Raw genomic sequence first — 27,723 nt, 5'->3', positions numbered from 1 at the left:
CCTGCCTTCTCCCTTGACTTACATAGCTAGCTGCTTACTTGGTACCTCTATATGGATATCTATTAGACTGTTAAAACTTACCATATTAAAAACCAAACCCCTAATCTCCCTATTTCCCATTTCAGAAAATGGCAATTCCATTTTTTCAACTTCATTAGTCATCACCTTGGAGTCATCTTTGACTCTTCCTTAATCTCATTTAATATCCAACCCATCATTAAATTCTGTCAGCTTCAGAGAAGGTGGTTTAACAAATGAGTATGATTGCTGAACCATTTCATTGTATTGCTATCTATTTTACTCTCCAGTATCTTAGAGCAGCTAGGAGTAAAAACCTAAAATTGTGGAACTGTGACCCATACCAAACCCTGACATCTGTTCCACAACTAACTGTGCTGTGCTTTGAAATTTATTGTTTTGTATATATGTTATTTTTCACAAAAAAGAAAAAAAGTAATGATAAAAAATATATATTTCTTCTAGCCTCAAGTGTTCTAGGGCAGCTAGAAGGAAAAATCTGAGATGATGGTATGGTAGCCCATGACAAACTCTGGGATCTGTCCTATAACTACTTGTTGAAGAGTGCTTTGAAAACTATTGTTTTTTCTTTCTTTGCTTTGTATATAGTCATATTACATAATTTAAAAAGTTAAAAAAAAATCCTGTCAGCTTCTACATAAGGTGCCAGTTCATTTCATTTCTCTGCTCAAACCCCTCCAAAATGTCTTCCAATCCATTCAGATTAGGAGCCAAAGTCCAGTAACAGCCTGCTGACTGGTGCCTTTCCTCCCCATCTCCTACCACTCTTCCTCACTCCTTCTGTCCCATCACACAATTGCTTCCTGAACACACCAAATATTCTCCTGCCTCAAGACTTTTATACTTGCTATTCCCTTTACCTGGAATGATTTCCCTCTAACATCTATAGGGATTCCTTCCTTGTTTCTTCAGGTTTTTGCTCAAATGTCATCAGAGAAGTTGTCCCTGACCACCCATGTAAGAAAGCACTATGAAACATCTAACACCCGTGGAGCCTCCTGACCCTGACTGTTCTCCACTGCCTTTATCACCACACACATGATATATTTTCATGTATTTGGAGTGATGTATTGAGAATTACATTATTTATGCCTTGGAGTATTTGATGAAGTTCTTTCAATAAACACATATTACTTTATAATCAGTACTAAAAAAATTAAAACGAACTAAATTATAATTTTCTCCTATATGATTTTTAAATTATGTACTTCCTATATATATATATATATTTTTTTTTTGCATGGGCAGGCACCAGGAATTGAACCTGGGTCTCCAGCACAGCTGGCAAGAACTCTGCCACTGAGCTATGGTTGCCCGTCCCCAATCTATTTTATAACAGTTCTCACTTCCTAGAATTAGCCACTTCACCTTCACTATTTTAAAAGATTCACAAGTTGATATTTTTTCTCAAATTATGCTAAAATTTTACATTTTGGCATTCCTAGTCAGATCTCTCAACCACATTAGGGTACATTTTTTTGCCCTATAGATTTTTCTAAACTCTCTGTCTACTACTCATCTCACCTGTTACCTATTTTTTTAAAAAAAGTACTCTATGCAAAGCCTAACTTTGCATAAAAAATAAAGTTTCTCTTTATAATTTTTCAGTAAAAACAATATCCAGACTATGGTGATAGTTATATAGGTCTCAAAACTTGCAAATTGTATGCTTTAAATTTGTGTTGTTTTGCATATGGCAAATATACCTTAATAAAGCTGCTAAATAAAATATCAAATATTATATATAACTAGAAAATCAGAAAGGCTGACACATGCAACCCAAAAAAAAGAACAAATATCCTTAAATACATCAGCAAGTTTATTTACAAATACAGTTGTACAGAAAGGCTCACTAGTTTCTGGAGAAAACCTTCTGGTATATGAAATATGGCTATTTTTCATTGGTGAAAAAAAGAAGCTTTCTATTGAGAACTGCTTAGCAACAATTCTGGTGAAGAAAATAAAGCTCCCCTCATCAAGCAAATAAAATGTTCCATAAGCTAATTTTTAAAAATGATAATATATAGGTGGATAAAAGGATATAAAAGCAAATTTGGGGGTAGATTTAACTGAAATTTTCCATATGGTTCTGTATTTAGTATGCATTACAAACAAACAGAGAAAATGCAATTACATATTTATATTAACTATTTCAAATAATGTTTAAGAAGCTTTAAAAAAAAAAAAAGAATAAAATACCCTCCTCAAAACACCACTAGAAAGTTAAACTAGTTTATCAATCTCAAAAATATTTTGAAGTTCTTATTTTTTCTCTTGTGCTTCTAATATGCTGAATTCACAAAGTAAATACTGCACTTTTCCCCACACATAATTACCTTGTTATAAATAAACAACAAAAAAATACAGGTGCTATCAGGAATACAATATTCCTACGCAATCTAAAGAGGCAAAAAAAAAAGGAGTTATTCTTAAAAAAAAAGGAGCAAAAAAGACATACAACATATATTTATACATCTACATCAGCAGCAACCACCTCTTCTTCTATCTGCAACAGTGTTTTCGTGTGCAGGTTTACATCACATGGCGGTTGGCTGTCCAGCTGATCAGGCAAGGAGAGAAGAAAGAAAAGTGCTTAGATTCAATAATACTTGGATATAGTCCCCTGGGATATACAGCAGTAACCACTCAGAGGATGGCTCAGTGAGGTAGAAAGAGTAACCTTCTCACACACTCTTAGGGAAAAGCTAGGCAAATCATAGCCTCTGGGCTCTAGAATTCATTTGCCAAAAAAAAAGGAAAATGTAATTGCTGATAGAGAAATAAATTACACTCAACTCTCAACTCTCTATTATTTGTATTGGACAAGAGAATAGGCCTGGGCAAATTTTCTATGATGATTCCAAAAATCAATTATATTTGGCTTCAGAATTTGATTAGAGAGAGAAAAGTGCACCTACATACTCTCTCCCGGTTACATGGCCAGCTTGTGATGCTCCAAGTCTCAATGTCAGCACCCAGGAAAAGGCTGTTCAGCTGGGGTAAAAAGGCTCAGAACCCATGGACAGATAAAAGAGAGTTGACTGGACTTAAGCCATTTTCAAAGCACTCTTCACATAAAGGGCCATATAAATACCTCAGAGTTCAAAAGCAAATTGTTTTGTTGATACCACTCCTAATGCCCTTTCACAATAAGGAAGAAACACATGTTACCAGCATCAAAGTTCAAAATATAAACAGCAACTATTGTTTTTATGTAGCTATAAACAATATGCAATCTAACTATGCTAGCCTATGTTTTATAACACATTTTGGAGACAAAAACACAGACACAAAATAGCACTTAAAGCTCTTAAAAAACTCAATTTTCTAATAACGAAACTGAAACACCATATAATCAGTATTAATGCACTTTAAAAATATAATATATATTAATATATGATTTTATATTAACATAAAGCATAAACTGATTGCTTATCCTTTATTACTTTTTTAACTATGGTTTTAACATTGGTCTGTTTCTAAATCACACAATCAAAGCCCACTGTTAAATGATAGAAATAAGCTAAGGTAATGAAGAGAGACCAATTCTTAGCTATGAAACAGTTCATAGTATGTATAGATGATTCATTTAAACTGTTTTGTTGTTCTTTTTTTTATTCTCAAATTATTAAAGTTTTCTTCAGACCCTGGGCAGACAGAACAAGAAACTGTTTTGGCTCTCAGGCTCTCATCCCTCTCTAATTCCTTGGCCTCAAAGCCCACCCTTGTTTCTCACACACACACACACAGACACACACACAGACACACACAGACACACACAGACACACACACACACCACCGTATATCCTCTTTGAAGGGGAGAGACTAAAGATTCCCAAAAACTGGGATTCTAAGGCAGTGAACTTGAAGGAGAAACAGCGATTGATTCAGGGAAATGCATGGGAACCCGTGGTCTCCTTAAAAGACAAGAAATTTTCTCTCTGATTTGCTCTCTTACATTTGAATCTGAGATAGCAGTCGTTGCAGTACAGTTGGTTGTTTCTGATTCTGACTTCAGCTCCTGAGGAAGCGCCCCCAAGGACACACTCACAGGCCACACACTGGAGAACGAAAGGTGAACATCCACAATCAGTCAGGAAAGAACGCCTGGGTCACTCCCAGAGCAGGGGTGGAGGGCAGGATGGGGTGAGGACTAACAGATATGCCGCTTCTAAGCACCTAGATACATTTCAGCAATAGCAAAACAAATGAACAAAAAGGCCAAAAGATGATTAGTAGATTAAAATGACACCTTGCCAGACAAGGCATAAAGAATTCATAAAGCCAATTTTAAGAGCTAAGAGGATCATTCTAAATAAACCAAAAGAAGAAATGATTCATTGATCAGCTTAAAGAAATTGAGTCTGCATTTCCCCAAGGGGAAGGCACCACAGGAAAGGTCTGAAGTATGTGCAGGAGCCTGGGATTCTGGCAGTCATTACAGGGTACCCTCCCCGTGGCCACACCGCACCAGTCTGGCAAGTGTTCCCACACTGTGCCTTCACTTCTTCAAGGCTGGGCATTTTGATTCCACGTGCTCGAACACTAATTATTTTGACTCATTCTGCTCTGCTGAGGGACAAGTCAAGCCAGCAGTGTACAAGCTCAAACAAGCTGTAGTCTGTAGATTCCAAGATCAACAATAAGAATCCTTCTCTGGCCAAATACAAGTTTGAGAATAAAAGAGATGCATTTCTAAAGACAGGTACTGCATAACAAAGCAGTTACAGCCTCAGTTATTTCTTATGTGCAAAAACTCTTCAACTGTAAATAGGCTGTAAAGTGTAAAAATATTTATACTCATTTTCCTTATATAGTCTGCCTCTTCAAAGCTATGCTCTCAGGTGCTATTTAATTGCATGCCCCCATGCTGTAAATTATAATTGCAATATCTCTACCACAGCATGTTAGAGAGGGCATTTATGTACCTTAAATTGTCCTTATAGAATCTAAAAGATTGGAGATAGGAAGTGCATAGTGTTTTCAGATTAATTTTTTAAAACTAGATTCGAGGTCAGAACCAAGTAGCAGGCAGTTTGAGGTTGAAAGCGCAGCACAGACTGATGAATGTAGCACCTAGCTTGTTAGTGGCGTGTCCACCCCCAGAGCCCAAAGAAGCCATGCGTTCTCCAAGCTTTGCCAGCTGCAAGCTGTTTCAGGCTCACCTTAAAACAATGTAAATGATAACAAAGACCCAGGGACTCGATGATCATGGCGGCTCCTTTGCCCAGAATGTTATTACAGTAGGAGCATACTCGCTTCCCACTGACTGACCTAGATGCAGAATAAGAATGGAACGGAGGCTTTCATCTGTGCAGCTTAAGGTTATGACTTAAAATAATGCTTTGGCTTTAACATTTACAATAATTTGAAAAAGACTCTATATACCTGTGGGAGAAAAACTCTTTAAGCCAGCAAAAGCATGCCTTGACTATACTGCAATCTTGAAGGGTCCCCATGACGATTCTGAGACCCCTGACCTACAGGTACAATTCTGGTGCAATTGATCCATGTGCACTTCATGACGTCATCCTTAAATCACATCTTTACTGAGCTGTAATATCTGCCATTGCCCCCTTCCCCTACTCTAATCCATCCTACATCTTCTTGCCAGTTAAAGCTGCTGAAGCACAACTCTAGTATGATTCCAACCCTCAGAACACAGAAAGAGCAGTCCAACTTCCTTTATGACGCACTGCAAATCCTCTACAACCTACTATTTCAACTTTATTTTTCACCCTCTTTCTTATTTACCCAGTTACCTAGTTAAAAAAAAAGGGGGGGGGGGGCGGTAATAATAACTGCTTTTATGACTTTGTGCCTCTAACGTTCAGGATTGTCTCTGTCAAGAATGGAAAGAAAACTACCTGACACCTACCATTTACAAAGGTAAGGAGGGTTTCTACTTTAATTTTGCATATGGGTACATAATGGGTCTTATCTCTTCCCCCAGGTGATAGGTACTGGCCACAACTCACTGACCTTTGCATTCCCCCAGTGTTAGCACAGTGCTTTAGTTGCAGAGAACAGTGCTTAGCTGCTGAGGGCCTGATGTTAGAGGGACACCCTTTGACAGAGACCGTCTCAGATCAGAAAACCCAGGGTCCATCTTCCTTCTGCTGTTCTAGAGTGGGGCTGCAGCTGTAAATGGATATTCTCTCCTTCACCTTCCCTCTACCCCATGGCCCTCATCTCTTCCCAAATTTACCATAAATCCTTATTCTTCTCTATTTAAACTGCCTAATAAATATTTTGTAGATCCTGGCACATGTAACATTATTTTGGATTGGCATAAATTATGTTTTCTTACTAAAGTTCCTTACTTGATACCTGAAAACCCCCACATACATTGATGTTTACAGCAGCATAATTCACAATAGCCAAAAGGTAGAAGCAACCCAAGTGTTCATCAATGGATGAATGAATAAACAAAATGTGCTACAGCCATACAATGGAATGTTTGTTACTCAGTCTTACAAAGGAATGAAGTTCTGATACATTCTATGACACAGATGAACCCTGACCATGTTGAGTAAAATAAGTCAGGCACAAAAAGACATATGTTGTATGATTCCAAATCCATGAAATGTCTAGAACAAACAATTTTATAGAAACAGAAAATAGAAAAAGATTAATAGGGATTAGGAGGAAGAGGAAATGGGAAGTTTTTGCTTAAAATACAGAATTTCTGTTCTAGGTGGTGGAAGAGTTTTACTAATGGATGGTGGTGACGGTAGCACAACACAGGGAATGCAATTAGTGTCACTGAACAATACATTTCAAAAATGGTTAAAGTGACAAAATTTACATTAATACATATTTTACCATAACACAAAAATAAGAAATAGAGATCTGTGGCAAAAAAAAAGGTCCCAGTATTAATCATTGTATTTCTACTTTCAAGAATTTCAGTTATGATGAAAAGAAGTATATGCCAATAGAACTCATTTCTGGTGGCAATGGAAAGACTGTTGTATGTAGTTAGGTGAAACATATATCTGTGGAAAAGCCATACAAATCTAAAATCCTTTCTGACATTTTGACATCTGTGCCTTATTCCATATCAAAAGGCACATTTCTAGTCAAGAACTTCTCACCATAACTCTGATACAGTTCCAACAGCATGTTGCAAGCAAAAGCAGCTGATGTAGAATGAACAAAATGCTGACAAACCTGAGACGAGACGAGCAATGATTTTGGAAATCAAAAACTCATAAGGCAAGATCCTATCCACTTAATTTTTATCCAGCTTGTTAAAATTTCCACAGACTGTGGAGCTTGTTTATAATGCTTTCCTTTTATACTCAGCTCCTATTAAATGAATTTGTGTAATAGTCTCATAAAAATATTCACACATTTTACAATACTGCTTCTACTCATAAACTTGAAAAGGATTCATAAACTACTGTGTATTTTTGCAGTTCCACAATGAGGACTATCCATGCACATATACACCTAGCACAGCAAATGAGACAGTGACAATAAAGTAGATGTTTTAAAGGTCTACAAAGTCTTCACAAACATGTATGAATGCTATTAGAGCAGCTTAGGAAAGTATTAAGAAGGCCTTCTTAATTGATTTGATAAAAGGACACCGAATTTAACATGTTTAAAAGGGCCTGTTCTTTTCCATCGGAAAGCCTGGACAAGGTTTTTGGGGAATCTCAGGGAAAAGCCCACGAAACTAAGGGAAGAAAACGAGAACCATGCAGAGCTCACCTGTTGCGCAGCTGGGATCCGGACTGCGAAGCTGATGGGGAATGGTTGTGAGATGCGGTGGATGAGCCCAAGGCAGCGGTACTCACAGAAGCAGCTGATGCAGGGGGCAAGCTGGAGGATGGATTGCGCATGTAGGCACGGTTCGACGTGGACACCAGGTGAGGAGGTGGGCGACTGAAGTCTTGCACAGAGGAAGAAGCATAGAATCCTGTAGGCTGATTGATCCAAGGGGATTGCCTCCAAGAACTGGATCTTGGGGAATCCAGGTTATCTAGAGAGTCACCTCTGAAACATGTCACAGGATTCATCAGAAAAGGTATAACATATTCACTAGAAATCTATTAAAACACATCATTAAAGTCACTAATGTATTTTAAGTGTTTTATTAGTAGGCATTAATGTAAGAAATCTAGTGACATAAAGAATTACCTTTAACAAGAAAAGTTTCTCTTCATTATTAGGACATCATGATATTTCAAATTTCAACCAATCTTCATCTATTTTTACTTAAATTTACTTGGTGCTTAGGTAAAAGAATAAATATACCAACCAAAGGGAAATGAAAAAATCAATATAAAGAAAAGTCCTTTTTAAAAAAAAAATGTTAAGACTAAGGTGATGTGCATTCCTTAAATCTTCAACAGTTAAGATACATTAATCTTATAGTCTTTTCAAATTATCAACTAAAAATATGCATTTTAAAAAGACCTATTATATAAGCCAACAATTAAGCTAGAACCTTACATAAAAGTATTAAATTTATTTAATCTTCACAATATTTGGATTTTATTTTATTCTCACAGAGGTTAAGTAACTTGCCTATGATAAAAGAGCTAATAATTAGTGGAACTGGCTTTTAAACCATAATCTCTGACTCCAAAACAGCCTATGGCATGCCTACTGTGCAACAGCCTTTCATTCACCATCCAAATTCTTGATTTAAGTAACAGTTTTGTATTCATATTATGGAAGGATTCAGCAGCTTCTTCCTTAAATTGAATGTACATTTAAAAGAGGATATAGTCATAAACTTATTTAAACCCCTCTTGGAAAATCTCTATTAAAGTCATATACTTACATAATAGTTATCAAAAGTTATAACTTACATACTAGTTATCTATAAAAGTAAACTAAATTATGTTTTGTTCTTAAATGGGATTATTCTACAACACATATTCCTCAGAAACTTACCTTTTCCCACTTAATACATATTATCTTGGATCAACTTGCATGTCAATCCATGTGATAGAAACCGTATGTTAGTGACCCAATCAACCACACCTCCTGGTATTCACGGCCTTTGTGGTCCCCCCCTTCCACTGACTCTAAGGTTGGCCAAGTGAAACTTTGGCCAATGGGACATCAGGAAGCATGATGGAAATGGAGATCTGATAAACACTTGCATATTGGGGTCTGTGCTCTTCAAAGGCTTTCCCTTTGAATCCAGGCACCATGAGATAAGGCAGTCCAAGCCACTATTTGGAGAACAGAGGGTTCCAACCAATAGCTCCCAATGGAGCTTCTGGGTCAGGGATCAAATTACAGCCCATAGCCCATTTTACCACAGCCTGTAAGCTAAGAATGGCTTTTAAGGTCAAAGAGTTATTTACAAAATTGAAGAACAGAAGACAGATGCCCACGTGGCCCACAAAGCCTAAATTATTTACTATCTGGTCCTTAACATAAAAAAATTTGCCAACTTCTGTTCTAGGTGACTGCAGCTGCCCACATGGCCCCAGTCGACACCAGGCAGAGGGAAGAACTAGATGTCAAGCCTCAGAACTATCAGAAAGAATGAACTGTTGTTTGAGCCACTAAGTCTTGAGGTGGTGTACTATACACATATGTTTCATATATGAAACAGTGTATAATATTCCTTATTGGTATGCCACCATTTATTCAGACAGTGCTCAAGTAGTCTCTAAATAGTAAACACTGAGATTTTTACTGAGTTTTTTTTTTCTTTTGCTATACTAGCAAATTTTCAGTGAACATTCTTGGATATATATATTTGCATATTTATCCAACTATAGCCAGAAGACAAATCAAATTGATTGCAGGGTACAGACAAATAAGCTTCTGCTAAAATACACACTGAAAAACTGTCTACTCAACTGGGAGCATTTATTCCTATTTCCTCATACACTTGTCTATATTAGATTTAATCAATCTTTTAACTATCTATAATACAATAAGCAAGAGAGATATATCATTACTGTCTTAGAAGCAGTGTTGGGCATCTTTTTGTTTGTTAGCTTTTTGTGTTTCTTTTTTCTATGAACTCCTTGTTCATTTAATTTGTCTCTGTGTTTCTATAAAGGTGGGTTATTTACCAATTATGAAAGTTATTTGTATATTGAGATAATAGACCTTCGTCTGTAATGTGTTTGCAAATAACATCCCCAATTTTCTCGTCAGCTAGGGAAATACTGAACAAGAGTAGCTGCAGCATTTATTTATCCATGCCATAGCTTTTAAATGTCCATCCTCCCATCTCCAATTAATATATACCTCTATACTTATTTTAAAGTCACAATATTACTATCATGATTCCAATCTATCTTTTATCTCATTATAAACATAGCAAAGGGAGGATTTTTTTGCTTTTTTTTTTTTTTTTTTTTAATTTTCAGCAACCAAGAAAACTCCGGAGCCAAGAGCAGCATACATTATTTAAATGTCTGACTCACACTTCAGAGTTCAATATCCAACTTTGCAATTTATTAGCCATGCAGTTTTGTCTTTCCTGCTCGAGCCACAGTTTTCTACTATGGAAAAACAGAATTACTGTCCCTGCTTCAAAACACTTTTCCCAGATTAAGTGAGATGAGGTACACAAAGCAACTGGTACCGGTCTGTCACGTAATAGATGCTCAATAACATTTGCTCTATTTCCTTTACTCCACTAAATCTTAGTGAGTAGAAGAAATTACAGTGACATCTCTTCAGTCGAAAACACTCAAGATGTCTAGAAATTATACAGTGCCGCACAATAAACAACAGGAAATAATGGCCAAGATGTTTCGTACCTTCTCATGATTCCAGGAAGGTAAACAGGCTCTTTATTCACACTGGAGCTGCGCTGTCGAATCCAGCTGTTGTCATTGTGAAGGGAGGTTCTCTTCCTCATTTCCTGAAGAATTTGTTGTCTCTCCAACTCAGCTTCTGATGGTACTTGTTCCTTCTTGGAGCTCCTCTGGGAAGCACCAGTGCTCCCAATCCGGTCCGAATATTTATTGCTTCCTAAATTAAAAGCATATAAAAGCCTTCAGGATTAGCACATTAGAAAAACTGATCATGGGTAAATCTCCAATTGCAGGACTGCCCCAAAAATGTGATATCATGCACCTAAGCTAACATTATCAATTTCCACTAAGGCTCTGCATGAGACCATAAAGTAATGTCTCCCTTTTCTGGAAATTCTAATTGTACTCCCATATTACACCAAAGAGTGAAAACCAAGGAAAACCAAGATGGCTGCCTAAAAAAAAAAAAACAGTAAGTATTGATTTTAGCAATGTTAAGTTGCACAATGTTTGTCTACAAACAGTTTTTCTTCTACTCCTCCCTGCCTTCCTAAACCAAATCAGTCAAGTGCATCATTATCAAATCTTCCTGTGACAACTCTGCAAGAGAATAAGGAGTTTTCTTCTTTCAAAAAACTTACACTCCCCCTGGGGAGAGAGAGAAGACGTGTGCCTGTGTCTCCAGTTTCATGACACATACGCTCATGGTATAAATCATAGAATAAATCATGACCAAATTTTAGGGATGAAAGTATATTCAAGTCATTGAAATGGCTTTTGTGAATGTGAAAAATACCCAATTAATCTAAACAATAACCCATGAATGATATCAGCCTTGTTTCTCATCTAAGAAACTGAATATAATTTGTGTGCTGAATTTATTAATGACAAGTAAATCAGTTATTATCCTGAGAAATTTGTCTCATTGGATTTATTGATTAATGTCTTCTTTGGATAAAACACCCACAATTTTAAAGTCTGATCTCCACATAATCTGAATTAGGAAATTTCATTTAAGGATTTATTTTCTCTCAGTCTCCAGATCTGTACTTTTGTCAGTCTTTCAAATTTCACCCTAGTACACCTTTCAGGAAGCAATGAGCAAAGTCAACTAAAGGCTTCTTACACACCTATGTGTGTACACACTGTTTATCAATTTGGTACAATTTTAAAGAGAACATTTTCTCTTTAAAAAGTCCTTTAGGGCCAGCCACAGTAACTTAGCAGGCAGAGTTCTCGCCTGCCATGCCGGAGACCTGGTACTTGCCCATGCAAAAAGAAAAAGGGCTTTATCTAGTAGCATAACGAAATTAATCAGTCCAAATATTTAATAACTTCCAAATTCAAAGAAGCATTGCACTTAGCACCTTTATAAATCCATCAATCTATCCTCAGAGCCTGCTATTCAGGAACTTACAATCTAGTTAGTAAAAGGGAGGAAGCATACATTAAAAATAACCAGATTAATAATGCAAGCCATAAATATTTACAAGACAATTGATAGATACACAATTGCCATTATTAACACCATGTGTTTAAATTCAGAAAAGGCTGAGATCACTGTAGGTTGAAAACATTTCATGGAAGAATGAAGCACTTGTGCTATACTATTAAATGGTGGCTAGGGGAAAGTTCAGGGAAGAAGAAATACAAAATCCAAATTAAGAAAATCCAAGACCAGAGGAACTAAATAAAAGAACACCTAGTAAATATTTCAATTATATAATCTTAATAAAGTTAAAATATCTTGACCTTAAAAATGAGGGTGCCTGTCCATGCAAAAAAATATATATATTGAGGATAACACATGATAGCACAAATAAGCAAGTGCACTGAAGGAATCTGAAAATGATCACATTTACCATTTTTACTTGTAGGGTAACCATCCAGCTCAGTTGTAGATCTAGATTTATTCCTAGAACACAAAATATAATATATTAAACACATCACATTAAGGATATCTTTTTCATATTTATGAAGAAAAAACACAAAAAGATTGCTTTTTAAAGCAGCTAACTTATTTTCTACGTCTTTTGAGAGCTCCATTTACTTCTGTACCAAGTAATTGTTCATGTTGCACTAACTTGCGGAAGACAGTGATACCCCCAAAACAGAGAAGAGTTAGATGCTAGAAATAAACATAAACATGTGAAAGCCCTTCTCTCATTTGTGCAAAGATTAAGTTCATGGCTACTGACCAAGTTTTGGACTTTTACTTTGTTCCAGATCTCATTCTATCAGGCTAAACAAAACACCTGTCATCAGACTACCTAAAATCAGACTGTGTCATTTTCTCTACTTTGCCAGAGGGTTACAATGTCAAATTCTCGGGGATTAGAGTACCACTACTCAGAAACAGCAATTTACCAAATACTATCTATGCTGATACGAAGCTATTATGTACCCCAGAAAAGTCATGTCCTTTAATCCTCATTCAGTATTGCTGGGTGGGAGCTTTTTGATTGTTTCCATGGGGAAGTGACCCATCCAATTGTGGGTGGTAAGTTTTGATTAGATGGTTTCCATGGAGATGCATCTCCACCTATTCAAGGAGAGGTTGCTTACTGAGCCCTTTAAGAGGGAACCGTTTTGAAAAAACTTGAGAACCCCCAGAGCCAACAGAGTCCACACAGCCAGAGACTTTTGGAGATGCATAAAGAAAATGCCCCTGGGGAAGCCATTGAAGAAGCATGGAGAGAAAGCTAGCAGATATCACCATGTGCCTTTCTAGCTGAGAGAGAAATCCCAAACATCATTGGTCTTCTTGAGCCAAGGTATCCTTCCCTGGATGCCTTAATTTGGACATTTTTATAGGCTTGCCTTAATTTGGACATTTTCACAGACTTAGAACTATAAATTTGCAACCTAATAAATCCCCCTTTTTCAAAGGCTTTTTGTTTCTGGTATATTGCACTCTGGCAGCTTTTGCAAACTAAAAAACTATCCTAGTATTTCAAAAAGGTACTGGAATTTATCAGCCTAGTCAAATGTTGAAAGTGTCTGCTTTGTTACAGTAAGATTTAAAACAATAAATGAATAGATGTCAATCACATTCTCACTCTATTAGGCACAGTGAGCTTCAAAAATAGTAATAATATGTAATATTATAAATGCATATGTATATATGTGTATGTTCATGTATATAATACAATAATATATCATGATGCATAATGCATAATACATAATAATAATATATCACACCTGTTAGCAGTCAGTAGCATTTATGAATGGCTCCACTTGTATTTACATAGAAGAAAATACTTTTATTCCAAGCTGTCTAGAAATACAGCAATGTATTTCATACATTCCAGGATTCCTGAAATTTTGTTTCTCTGCCTCTTAATTGTTTTCCCTAAGATAATCAGCTACATTTTTAAAAAAGCTATTTTAAAGATATTAATGAGTAGTTTTTAAAAAGAGAAATAAACATTTTGATGCTCTCTAATTACCCAGAGTGAGCAATAAGGTCATCTACCACTAGAATTTTTTCTCCTAGCTTATTGTCAGTCAACCCCTACTCGATAAATCTTGTCCTTAACCAACTACACTGAGTCCTGACTGCCTACAGATATAAGCCTTTATGTATGTCCTACACGTTAGGCAGCAATTTCAACCTCTAAATCACAGAAGTTAACCATACACTGAGTATCTATAGACAGACTCTTAAGGTCCTTAGTGATTTAATATACATCAAATATTTTTAAAACTATTTTAAGTAATTTAAAGTTCTGGGGAATTTTAAGACATGTATAACTTCAGATATCTGAAATGCTATTTTCATTCCCTAAAACTGACCAGTATTTCCAACAAAACTGTCTGAGAGAAAGGTCACAGTTTCCATTTCAGAGGTCCACAGGAAACCTCTTTAAAATAAAGGTTATGGTATATTGCAAAAAAATGGACATAATTTTTCCCTTTCTGAATCCATGTCCTCTGCAATGTGATTCTTCCCTTAAAGAGATAGAGTTTTCACCTCTCCATGAACCTAGGCTGGCCTTCTGACTTTAGCTAACAGAATGTGACAGAGCCATGATGTACAGTTCTGGGTTTAGAACTCAAGATGCCCTGTACACTTCCTCTCTTTTATTCTTTCTCTCTACCTTGTCCAGCCAGCATATATACTCTGGCCTGCTGGATGTTGAGAGACACACAGCCTAGTTGCTCCTCACTGCCCCAAGTAACATCCAGCCCAACCCCAGAAGCAGGGCTGCCTAGCTGAGTGTTAGCAGACACATGAGCAAATGCAGGAAACCTGAACGGCAATTGAGCCCAGTCCAGAATGTTGACCCACAACATCAAGAACTAAGTCATTAAGTTTAAGGAGTAATTGTTTACACAGCAAAAGTGACCTGATAATACATCAACCAACAAGCTCTCTTTGTATTCCACAAAAGACAGCTCTACAAGGCATCTAGACAAGTTCTGGAATATTCATGTTAAGGCAATTATCACCAATCTAGGAATGACTAAATGTTTTACAAACCTGTCACTAGGAAGCAAACCTGAAGATTCTTCTTCTTTCTGTGGTATATCATAGGAATTGACAGGCCTAAAATACGGAAAAAGAGATTAGATAGTCATAATATTAGGACTTAAAAAGGCCATTCCCATTGGTTTAAGAACTAGATATCAAAATTATGGCATTCTAGCTTCTCAATGAGATTGTACTCTGTGCTCAATGAGATTGTTTAGTTTAAAAACTAAACACATAGAAAAGTATTTCAAATCAGTTAGCGTGGAAAACAGACCTACTAGTGTCAACGCATTTTCACATTTCATTCACTCAATCATTCATCCTGCAAGTGTATACCAAATGGTCACTATGGCTCTAGTACTGTTTTAGAGCTGTGCTACAGAAATGAACAAAACAAAATTATTGGCCTCACACTACTTACATTGTACTGGGGGCATGCATGCAAAACAAGCTAATGAGTGCATAATATAAAGTAGGGTAAGAGTATACAGTGGGGAAGAGGTTTAGGTTCTAGACCAGATATTCTGGAAAACTCTGGGAAGGTGATATTTGAGCAGAGGCTTAAAGAAAATAAGTGAATAAACCTACAAATATGGGAAGAAGACTTCTTCAGGAAGAGGGGCCAGAAAGTGCAGAAGTCCAGGGAAGAACATGTTGGGCATTTTCAAGGACTAGGAAGGAACATAATATGGCTGGAACAGAGTGAACAAGGGAGCAAGCAATAGGAAGTGAGGTAGCCAAGAAGGCCAAGGTCTAGTTCACGCGAGCCTGTGGGCCACGCTGAGGACTTCAGATGGTATTCTACACGTGCTGGGAAGCCACGGGGAGGGTCTGAACTGGAAATTAAGGTGACATGACCAGATTTAGAATTTAAAAGTTTATTTGGGCTGCCTGTGTTCACTTGTATAGAGAACTGATGGAGAGAACAGGAAAACCAGTCAGGTGCCTTTCTCAGTCAGGAATGCATAGCTAAGCCAATTTAAAATCACATGTCCTTCAGCTGTGAAGGGGACAGACCTTCTATACTGATATATTTTGACTGAAGTTTCCCTCTCTCTTTCTGCCTGGTGCTTCTGCTCTTCTATATGCTTCTTCTGCTCCTCGGCCTCCGCCTGGCGCCGCTTCTGCTCCTCGGCCTCAGCCTGGCGCCGCTCCTGCTCCTCGGCCTCCGCCTGGCGCCGCTTCTGCTCTTCGGCCTGGCGCCGCTCCTGCTCTTCGGCCTGGCGTCGCTCCTGCTCCTCGGCCTCGGCCAGGCGCCGCTTCAGCTCCTGCTCCTCCTGATATTGGTACTCCAGTGTTCTCTCATTCTCCAGAATGAGTTGTTCCTGTAGCTTCCTGCTCTGGTCCTCATTAACATCTTCCTTCTGTTGCTGCCTCAACTCCTCCTCTCCTGCTCGGGTTCCTTCCTTGTCAGAAGATTTGGACCCTTCTCCCCAGGTGGCTTCCCAGGTAGCAACAGCAGGCTCACGGGTCATCAGAGAAATGCTGTTTGAGTTTAGTACCATCAGTTCCTATGTGCCAGTGAAAAAGAAATCCATTTAAAGCTCTTTATAATTTTACATAGACATGTATCTTCACTTTTATCTATTGTAGCTGACCCAGGATTTCACTTAAAACCATGTCAAAAGTTTTATCACTAAAAAAACAAAAAAAGCCCCCCCCTTCACTGATATCATTATCTAATGATATAATAGAAAAACTAGGAGAAAAGTTGAAACATTGAAGCAAACTTCTTACACATCAGGGCTCCTTGCACTTTACAAAGAACTACTTACGTGCACACGTGGCCAAAAGCCAATTGAAATCTACTGTCTTTCTGTTTCACAGCTACTTTCTATTTTCAGCAACAAGGTAAAGAGAAGGAAGAACACTCAAAAAGGCATGCTTTAACCCTACCTCATCCAAATACTTAGAATTCTCTCTCTCTGCCTCTTGCTTAGCCTTTTGCCACTCTTCCCTCAGTTTTTCCTGCTCACGTTGGTATTTTTCCTACAAGAAAAAAAATACATTCATTATTAATAGATTAACAGTGTCAAACAGAATCTTCCCATTAGCATTTTTGTCACCTATAAACCTTTGCCTCAACCTTTAAAGACACTGATTCTATTTCCATTTAACCAATCAGAGTTTGGTTCCCTAACTAGAAATAGCTTATACCTGAATAAAGTACAAAAGCTGGGAAAGAGTAATCAGATCAAGCTGAACCCAAATCCACTCTTCATGACAGCTGTCATTCATTAAAGTCCCTAAGGAACTGTGTGGGGTGGGGGTGGGAAATTAGTCTGCAATGAACTGAGTAAACACTTTTTAAGTACGAAGTCCTCACAAAGACTATACCTGTCACTCATAAGAAAGTTAACAAAACTATAATCCTTCATTACTCTCTAAAAATATCTATTGACATTCATAAATATTGATTTTTAAAGGACTACTCTGGAAATCTTCAAAACAGAAGTATTTATTTAATAGAAAATGTGCTGCTTATCAAAAGGTTTGTTAATTTTGAAGTTATCGGCTTTTATATATATTTTTTAAAACGTGCTTCTCAATATTTATTGACAGTAACCAGGTAAACGCAATAAAGGAAAGCCTGCTTTCTACCTAACCGTGTCTGCTCTCCCACCTACCTGGAGGAGGCGGTCCTGCTCCCTCTGCCACCGCTCCTGCCGCTTCCGCTCCTCCTCTGGGTCCCAAGCCCAGCGGCTTGGGGCACTGAGACTTGGAACTGGAAGCTAACCGGTTGGAAGAGAAGGGTGTAAATGGAGAATATGCATCTTAATTAAGTCATCTACTGAACCACTTCTGCATACATAAATTATTCATAATACAATTTGAGTTTGCTTAAATTGTGCCAAAGGGGAAAGGTCTTTATGTTTCAAAATAGGTCTTTTCAGCCTGGAAGGATTACTATTTGATCAACTCTTATGTAACTTAAAATAATGGCAAGCAACTCTACTGTGTGTTGAATGAGTCTTACCAGGCTCACCTCATTTATTCCAAACTACAAATGAATATTACTTACGTCCGGAACCACAACATCGGAGCTTCCTTTATCGCAGACATGTGGGCAAGGAAGGAAAAAAAAAATACAACGTAAGCCTTTGCATTTCTATGAAACCATTCCTTTCAGAAAGGTATCACTAGCTGCCTCCATGCTAGTATACTAAGTGACATCAATGTTTCTTTAAATGATTGCAATAAATTCTTTTTTTCTCTTTAGTTCCATCTGTTTGTTACTCATTTTTCAAACTCATTGTCAGTAAAAAGAAGATAAACCACAAATACCACTGAGATCCAAAGCTACAACCTAGCTGTAGGAACTAGTTTGGATCAATGTTGTATTCCTGAAGATGTTCCAGGGTTCTTTCATTGATAAACTGGGTAGTATTTCCTATTTGTCTTTTTAAAAAGAATTTCAAATATTACATCTTTCAAATCCTTTTTTTTTTTTTTGCTCTTCACTGTTCGATTACAATGTGACAGCTACAAGTCACATTTCAAGTCACCTTGCTAATAATAAGCTCCTTTTCAAAAATAAGCCAAACATGTACAAGAAATGTTTCCTTTTCCTCTCCTATTATTTGAATCACAAATGTGCATGCTGCCTGTATAAACTTAAGGGTACAGTTTTATTCTTTTTATCCCTAGGGGCCTATAAAAGTGTGCCTCTAAACAAAGTACAATGGTCATGAAAAAATTAGACAAATTTCCAAAAATTCCCTATTATACAGTATTTTAAAAATTTTCCTAAAACCTCAACTGTCACCAAAGAAATTATTCATTTACATTATTTTTTTAAAGAAGACTTCTCTGAGACAGAAAAATATCATTCCCTAAATGATGAAGTATGAAGAAAAGTGAGCATAAGTTAGACAAGAGAAAGAAAAGGGATTTGTTTATCCAATCTGAGCAAGGAGAATCCTACTGTTTCAATTAAATTAGCATAGAAAAAGAAGAGTCTATTTAAAAATATAAATCAAAAACACTAAGGAGACTGCCATTAATAGACCTTGCACATGCACAGTTTGTCAGCCATTAGTCTTTATAGTCATAAAGAAACATTAATACGATTATCTCAAAATACACGAATCAAGTAAATATCATGTTACAAAAAAGTTTCTAAACGTTTTATAATCTTAAAAGTAAAAAATGATAACATTTTAGACAGCAACAGCACACTCTCCTTTGAATGTACAGTTGCGACCCAAATGTTGGCTATAACTTTTAAATTTTTGATAGCAAAACACAAAGTTTGAACAACATTCTGAGATAACGTATTAGACAAATGTGAGAGTGTAGGCAAAGCCACATACACAGCACACCGTGAGGGAGCCCAGCCCAACTACACCAACACAGAGAACCTCAAAATGCACTTGTTCATGATGCAATCAGAATTTATTCATTTTTAATTCACATCAAAATCAACAGAACAATATTAGCATTCCCAAACCACTACCCCAATAGCAATAGACAATTCTCTTTATGAAAAACATTCCCCACACCCTAAAATTGGTCAGAGTTTTTAAAACTTGGCCAATTACATGTTGGTGTAATCTAATACTATCAATTTGTAGGGAGCAGTAAGGCTTAAATAAAATTCCTCACATTTTACTATTGTCCGGTGGAAAGAAGTGTGCATTTAACAGCATTTCAGTTTTTAAAGTTAAACCAAAAGCACACAAACAAAAAAAAACCCACCAAATTTTGCAAGTATACAAAGGACACACAAAGACCCATTACCACAGAGGTAGACCCATGAACTGTAAGAAAAACCTGATGACCCTGGGGAAAGAATGGAAATGGGTTATGTTGCTTGGTCATAGTGACAGCCATATTAAAGAGGCTCAGTACCAGTACCACAGACCATCAGGAAGAGTGGAGAGTGGGAACAATTCCATGAAAGTGGAATGAACTGTTAGCTTTGCAGTTTACCTTGTTCAAAAAATTGTGATCGCCTTTTTAAGTTTTTCAAAGAAATAGGTTCGGATGCTAGTTGAAAAAAATACAAAAACAAACAAAAAAATCAATCAATACCATGCCATTCTTTTAAATCTCTCATCACTGGAAAACTTGATATACCTTTCTAATATTATTTTTTTTAATGACAAAACTGATAGCCAAATAAGATAGGGATTATTTTTATGCAAATGTACACACATATTTTAGTAGTCTACACCACATTCAAATTAGTACAAGGAGCAAATACTTTTATTAACAAATTTTAGCAGCTAGCATCATAGTTCAGCTATGAAAGCCAAAGTACTATCACCTCTGTTCACACAGCTTTGAGGAAATGGAAATTAAAATTTTCTGCTTAAATTAACCTCTACAGAATCTCTTCTGGTACAAGGAATATTATTTGTAACTAAGAGTTTTTACAAAACTGATATGTAAGAAAGGAACTGAAAAGTAATGGGAAGAGGGCAACAAAATAAATAAGCAAAGAAATAAAAAAAAAATAAATGCTAAAAATAAAATCTTTTAACTAGGCTTATCTTGCACTAATTTTCAAGATCTTATAGCTATTTTTCTTTAAGTAAAGCAAATGAAGCTCAGTTAAATAAAAAAGAAAAAAAGATTGTGGCAAATGACTACTACACTTCAGATAAATGCTATTATTGCTTAATACTAGTTGGAACTCCATGTCTAAACAAATCTGCCTGCTTCAATGGCAGGATGGGACCCAAATGTCTTAGATTTAACATCATGAAGAAAAAAAGTCATGTTCATTTTTAAAACTCCTTTAATAAAGAACACAATATAAAACAATTAAAATATAACTCCTTAATTAGAAATGAAATTTTTAAAATGATCAAAGGAAATAGAAATTTATAAACTTGGTTTAACTTTGACATAATATATTTGGACCTTTCAATTACAGATTCAAAAATCACCAAACCACTTTGAAAACCTACTTCTACTCCTGTCAGTGTTGCTGGTGGTAAACTTATCTTCTTTGGGTCTCATTTCCTGCCTAAATGTAGAAAATATCTTTCCTATATATTTTGCATGCTCGAGGAATAGCATAGAGTGTGGTATCTAAATTATTTATAGACAGAAAAGGGAAAAGAGTGATAACTCCATAACATAGAACCTCCCTAGATACCAATGCTTGCTTTTTCATAACATGGGCTCCTCTGCTAGCAGGTGCCATTGTCATTGGAATTTCCCTATTAAGACTAACTTCCTCAAAGTTTGTCCTTCTCAGAACAATAAAGAAGAAAAAGGAAAACTTCATTCATCATCTTGTTTTCAACTTAGAGATTCCCCCTGCCAGCACACAATATCAAGAAAGCTGACAGCCCGGGAACACCGGTCTTTTTTATTTGGTTTAGGCATACAGGCATTCAAAGCTCCGGAACATGCTGCCAAGGCTTTGTTTGCAGTTCTTGAGCTACTCAACACTGGAACTGAACGCCCTTCCACCTGGCTGCAACTGGATCTGTATGCTAACCTTTTAGTTTCAGCTTGCAATGGATCGATATTTCTTTCACTCACAGATATTCATTTTTATAAGAGCAGAACGTCAGTGCTATGCCTTTTTCTATATTATAATTGTAAGTTACAGTGGTGATGTTTACCTTTCAACTCGAAGGTATTGCTTTCATCATGAATTCCATTGATTTCTTTGGATACAGTATTCTGGAAAGAATAAAAATGCTAGTTAACAATAGTCTCTCCAATTGAACTTTGGGCTTAAATTATGCATTTTCTATTAGTGAAAATATCTTCCAACAAGATGAGTTTTTCAGGGTATTAAAGTATGTGTTACAGCCTCTCATACGTAGGAGAAGCTTAAATTTCTTCATCATTCCTATCTTTATGGAAGGATTAATGACTAGCTGTGCAGGTGTGGCTGGTTTTAACTGATCATTAATTTTCCAAGAAACATGATGGACCAAATACACTAGCTCATTTGGCTCGTATTTATGATTAAGCAAAACAGTCATATTTAGGACTGTATAATAATTAAATCTCTCTTACACAATGTAGCAGGTTCCCCTTATTAAGGGGAGTGGCTTAGGATGATAAAAACAATAATGAGGGAATCAAATAAATGTGCATTTAACTGAAAGCTGAAAATTAATAGTTAAAATAATTTAAAGGAACAATTAATATCATAGATTATTTTGCACATTATAAATATTTTTGAATCAATTAAAGTGATTGAATATCTCAACCACAAATATAGGTCTATTCATCCTCATAAGAATTAAAAATCCTTCATAATGTTTTAAATTGTACACAACCACTCCATTTACTTTACTAAATAAAGACTAAAAGTATAGAAAATTTATAGCTTGTAATTTTACATAATTACTACTTTATATTCACAAAGATATGAAAAATGAGCATAATGCTGAAAGATTGGCGAAGAACACCCCCAAAAACAACACTGAGGAATCTTTTGATTTTTATCATTATAGAAATCACTATTTCTAATTGTTAAGTAATGCCTATGGTTTTCAAAAATACATTTTACTCTCATTATTATGAATTATATTTTTCAGTTTTTTGTTTTTAAAACAGCATCAAAATTTTTTCTAACAAAATAAACTCCCATCCACACATAGTCCCTACAGTCCTTTTGCTCTATACAAAAATTCCCCACTTCTCAAAATACTTACAGAACTCTGAAGGCTTTCAGAGAAATCAGTCGTCACTGATAAATTTGAAGACTTGTCTGAGTTGTAAATTCCAGAAGTCGCATCAATCCACTTAGTTTCAGGTGAACCTATAATTTTGGTAGCCATACTGGTGAGATTGAGGGTTTTATGCCGTATAAATGGCAGGGAAGGTTGGTCTTTGCCCCAGTCTGATTGGCACATGGATTTCAAGTAATGAGTAAACATAAATGTTGAAGTGGAAAGAACAGAGTTACTGAATGCACAGATACAAAATATACATTTACAAGACAGACAGACAAATCAGGTAGTGTGTGGAAAAAGTGAAAAGTTTAGGACTTTTACCAATAGACCACCTTCCCAGAACACAAGGGTTAAATCATGTTAATAATGAAAGGACTAGCAAATTTGCTGAACCATCCCATAAACCACTGGGAGTATTATTTTTTTTATATTATATGTTGCTGCATTGGAGAGGTTTAATGCTCTTACCCCATCTAACCTCAACAACTAAAAAAAAAAATGTAATAGAAGGCATATTGAATATTCCTTGATAATCAACAACAGGAATATGACCTGCCGTGGTCTCTCTTACATTGATAACATGGGAACTGTAAAGAAAGTTAAATCATAGTGTCACAGTTTAATGAACACTGTTATATGACTCCCAGATACTGCTAGGATTACCACAGCCCTTCAGTTCATTTTTGCATTCATCGTCAAGTTCAGTAAACAAGTCAGTCAATAAATAATGTAGAATTCAGTAAATTTGCCAGTGAAAAGGTTTTCAGATGGAATATTCAAGGAGATAGTGTTTAAGATTTGTCACAATATAACCACAAAATACCTTCAAGCCAAAACCAAATAAATAAGTAAAATGAAAAGAAGAAGTTATTGAAGCAAGCTGTTATAACCGGCTGCCAAAAACCATTTCCCAACTTAGAAAGCCAGACGTGGTGGTAAAACCAACTCACCAGACTTTCCGTAGCGCCTGACATCCATTACTAGGTTTCCAGTTTCTCGAGCATTTGCCATGGTTTCCTCCCACTCTTTTGTGTCCTTATGTGAAAACTTGGTATTGTTAATAGTAATAATTTCATCATCTACTTGTAGCTGAGAAAATTCTGCTGGGCTACCTAAATAATGCAAAATAAATTAAACCAATTAAAAAAAAAAACATGATCTGCTGCTCACTGCTTATTTAAAATCAAGGAACAAATGGCTTCTTAAGCTAAACTAACAGTTTCTCAAATAATGGGGGGAGGGGTGTAGAAAAGTCACTGAATTTTTATAAGTTAAGAAATATTTGAGTATCTACAACATACAAAGCAAAGAACATATAAGCCAAAGGCATTTTATTTTATAGTATGCACATTTAACATTTAAAAAGATTAACTCTTTTCAACAAAATTTATTCACCTCCTAAGAAAAAAAAATAATTAGTGCCAGTATGCAATTTATATATAGCTAAAATATGTAAATAAGGGAGTCCTCTTAAAAACAAATAGCTTCATTTTAATTTTAGGCCTGGTATTATTATTTTGCTGAATCCCTGGTTTGACTTGGAATAACCCTGGGTGGGGAAGGGGCAATCTTTTGCAAAAGTCCCAAAGCATCCTGAAGAGTCCATGGGCAATAAATGTATTAGAATGCTCACAAATTACCTATTCATTTCACAGCATGAATTTATCTACCACAAACATGTCTGATGATAGAAAATTCTTTCTGAATCTTCAATTAAATACTGTTTCTTAGCATTTCCAAATAATAATAAACCTAAAATTTTAATAAATTCTATCAATGTTACAAAAGTAAGAGTCTTCAAATACTAAAATTAATAAGGAAGGAGAATAAACAATATGTTATTTGCAACCCCAAATAACAGTCTTTAAGAAGACGATGCATCTCCTTCCTTGATGGCATATTTTTCACAATACTTTCTCTTCCTATATCTAATCACACCACAGGATATACCGAAGGAAAAGAAAAGAAAAAAGTTCTGAAGAGTCAAATCTACGATTTACCTGGTTCAACTGATGCTACGAAGATCCTGGATAAATCCCATTTTACTGTAAACCCAAAGTCAAGGCTGTTCCCAGGCGTCTGGTTTATGCTGATTCTCATATCACTGAACTGATCCTGAAAACAAAACATGAAACGGTGGTATCAGATGTCCCTGGCACCCACACGGAGGAAAGTCTATCCATGGCTGCATGCAAGGTATACTTGAATTATTTCATGATAAACCAGAAGCTTGTTTTTTTTTTTTTTCTGGAGCTATATAAAACCTTCATTTATATAAATTTCACCATGTTAATTTTTTTCACTAAAACAGTAAGGGCATCTTCATGTCAATAAATGTACTTCTTCTCAGAAATTTGTAGTAATTTGTTGGCCATTGATAAAGCTTAGGCTTTTTTGCCCACTAGACAGTTGGGGCTAATCGAGTCCATTTGTCCTTTACCCCGGGTATGAAGTAGAATGATTTCCTTCATTTCTAAAAATAATGCCACCATACATTTATAAAACTACTCTCAACATTTAAGATATTTAAATGAATAATTCCAGGTGATTTACAGATATGTAACTTCCCTAGTGAACATCTAGGATTGGCACTATGCGGCTATTGGGCATCTGAAATTTGGCAAGGCATTTTGCTTGCCCCACAGCCATGCTAGGTCAAGGCACAGTGGTCAAGAATAGGCCTGCTACACATGCTACAAAATGCAGAACTGTGTCATTGTGAGGAATTAACCCTCTAAAGATGAGTGTCATTATGGAAACATAATGAGCTAAATAAATACTTCTGAATGCCTGCAATATGACAGAAAAAAAAAAACGGGTGAATAAAGAGTCCTATTCACAAAGAGCTTAAAGACCTCAACTTCCAAGAAGTAACATCAGCCCATAAACTCAAGAACAATAGCCTCTTGGAGGACAGGGAGAACTCTATTTCCAGGCAGGCCATGGTAGCTCAGTAGGCAGAGTTCTCACCTGCCATGCCAGAGACCTGGGTTTGATTCTTGGTGCCTGCCCATGCAAAAGAAAAAAAAAAAAAAGAACTCTATTTCCATTTCCATTATTATCCCATACAGCAACAAATTCTACATTTCACATGACTTTCTGAAACCATTTCCCAAGCCAAATGTTTTAAGTTTCACAGAATACTGTGTCTGTGAAAAAGTTCATTCTCTTTCATAATATATGTCTTTTTTTTTTTAGGTAAAGAATATATATGGATTTTAACATCAATGGATTAGTGTATTAATTCTCTGTGAATAATTTAAAGGACTTAGACTTGCCTATTAAAAAAAATTGTCCTGAATATCCTTTATTTTCCAGATAAATACCTAAAAACTCTCTATTTTAATTCGATAGTTAAAATCAAACCTAGGGCTAAGTGGAAAACTCATAAATCTTTCTAAGTTTTTCCACCATAACAAGTTTAAAATATGTGCAAATATTCTGAGAAAAACTAGAATACTGTATAAGTATTAGAAAGAAGGCAAGAATGGCTTTGGATAAATAAAGGATATAGAACTTATTTTGTTATATGGATACAACAGAAGTTAAATGTTATAACACTAGTCACATATTCATTCACTTAATATACATTTATCATGCATCTATTCTGTATAAGACTGTGCTTGGTACATTTGGAAATAAAGATGAGTTAGACATGGTCTGTGCTTTCAAGATATAATTTTCAACTCTTCAACAGTTGATACGGGATTTTTTAAAGCAAGGGGAAGAAAGTTTCTAACTAATATAGAAAAATTTGCATCAGAAAGACCTCCCACAAAGCAGTTTAAATGTGGGAATCAAGATGTAGGCAGTCAAAACACTCATTAATAAGCAACCTGATGAACACCAACATGAAAAATAAACTTTGCCAAGAATAGAAAAAAATCACTACTTAGTTTGACTCCTTAACCAAAACCACTGTACACTTAAATTAGAGACGACTCAATGAAAATAAGTGGTCATCTGTACCACTCTCACCAAAAAAAATTGACTTAAAGCCAATAAAAGTACACATCTACTGCTATATAAAGACAGAGACAAATGATGGGTTTGATTTGCAAGACACTAATTGAGGTTTTTCACAGCTTGAAGAAGAAAAGATAGAACAGAGTTTTAAACGGTCTTAAAGCACATAAAGAATACTTTATGAGAGATGGCAAGTGAACATTATCCTTTTTTACCTAATAAAGGACAAAAGGGGATGGGCATAAACCATATCTGGAAGAGTCTCACAATTATATTAGACTAGAAGAATTATCCCATGTAGGGTTACTCTACCTGAGAAACAAAGAAATCTCCATTTGAACCTTTTAAAGAAAAGTGTAGAAAATCACTTCTCAGGGATAGTTAACAGGACAACCTCAGACTGTTGTGTTGGTTCTCGGGCAGGAGCAGAGGCAAAGAAGAGAGAACCACACAGGTAGGGGTGCACTTCCGTCAGTAACCAGGTGACCTCAAAGTCATGTCATTGAGCCCAGCAGAACCTTCTCCATACTACAATGATAATCAAGATTTTCGGTTTTTATCAAAACACTTTTTTCAAATGAAACCTTATGCAGAACCCCAATATGAAGAAAGGATGAAAGTGAAGTGGCTGTACGTTCAGAGTATGGATCGCACTGCCTCACTTGCTTGGCCTCTCCCTCATGGCAGTTCCCGAGGCATCACTAAGGAATCCTGGGTCCTTGTACTAGATTATCCCTGAAACCCCCTGCACGAAAGCAAATCTATACTCATATTCAAGCTTAAAATGTTCAACAATGATTTCAGCTAGGATTTCTCCTTCCTTCTTTCCTCTGTAAAATACATGCTAAGC

At 36.1% G+C, this 27,723-nt stretch overlaps 1 protein-coding gene across 16 annotated transcripts in view; it reads right to left on the bottom strand.

Annotated features, from left to right (window-relative positions):
* Nucleotides 1-1,840: 1,840 nt before the first annotated feature.
* Nucleotides 1,841-27,723, bottom strand: part of LMO7 (LIM domain 7) — a 220,866-nt gene continuing 194,983 nt past the window's right edge. For 6 of the 16 annotated variants that reach the window (XM_077158436.1, XM_077158441.1, XM_077158442.1 and 3 more), the window contains 17 exons: nucleotides 24,908-25,022; nucleotides 23,858-24,019; nucleotides 22,887-23,074; nucleotides 21,840-21,900; nucleotides 20,191-20,247; nucleotides 19,999-20,040; nucleotides 18,281-18,306; nucleotides 17,886-17,990; nucleotides 17,155-17,247; nucleotides 16,276-16,769; nucleotides 15,268-15,333; nucleotides 12,647-12,699; nucleotides 10,788-11,001; nucleotides 7,759-8,043; nucleotides 5,205-5,313; nucleotides 3,998-4,100; nucleotides 1,841-2,599 (listed from right to left, as the gene is read on the bottom strand). In XM_077158436.1, coding sequence (XP_077014551.1) covers nucleotides 2,577-2,599; nucleotides 3,998-4,100; nucleotides 5,205-5,313; nucleotides 7,759-8,043; nucleotides 10,788-11,001; nucleotides 12,647-12,699; nucleotides 15,268-15,333; nucleotides 16,276-16,769; nucleotides 17,155-17,247; nucleotides 17,886-17,990; nucleotides 18,281-18,306; nucleotides 19,999-20,040; nucleotides 20,191-20,247; nucleotides 21,840-21,900; nucleotides 22,887-23,074; nucleotides 23,858-24,019; nucleotides 24,908-25,022 — 2,196 coding nt within the window. In that variant the 3' untranslated portion in view covers nucleotides 1,841-2,576. Of the gene's footprint in view, nucleotides 2,600-3,997; nucleotides 4,101-5,204; nucleotides 5,314-7,758; nucleotides 8,044-10,787; nucleotides 11,002-12,640; nucleotides 12,700-15,267; nucleotides 15,334-16,275; nucleotides 16,770-17,154; nucleotides 17,248-17,885; nucleotides 17,991-18,280; nucleotides 18,307-19,998; nucleotides 20,041-20,190; nucleotides 20,248-21,839; nucleotides 21,901-22,886; nucleotides 23,075-23,857; nucleotides 24,020-24,907; nucleotides 25,023-27,723 lie in introns of those variants that run through there. The other 10 variants (XM_077158437.1, XM_077158444.1, XM_077158449.1 and 7 more) reach the window with 5 other exon arrangements.

Source organism: Tamandua tetradactyla, chromosome 4, assembly GCF_023851605.1.
Source record: "Tamandua tetradactyla isolate mTamTet1 chromosome 4, mTamTet1.pri, whole genome shotgun sequence".
NCBI classification, from domain to species: domain Eukaryota; kingdom Metazoa; phylum Chordata; class Mammalia; order Pilosa; family Myrmecophagidae; genus Tamandua; species Tamandua tetradactyla.
Note: the sequence above shows the minus strand (reverse complement) of the source record. Positions and strands in the feature narration are given on the sequence as shown.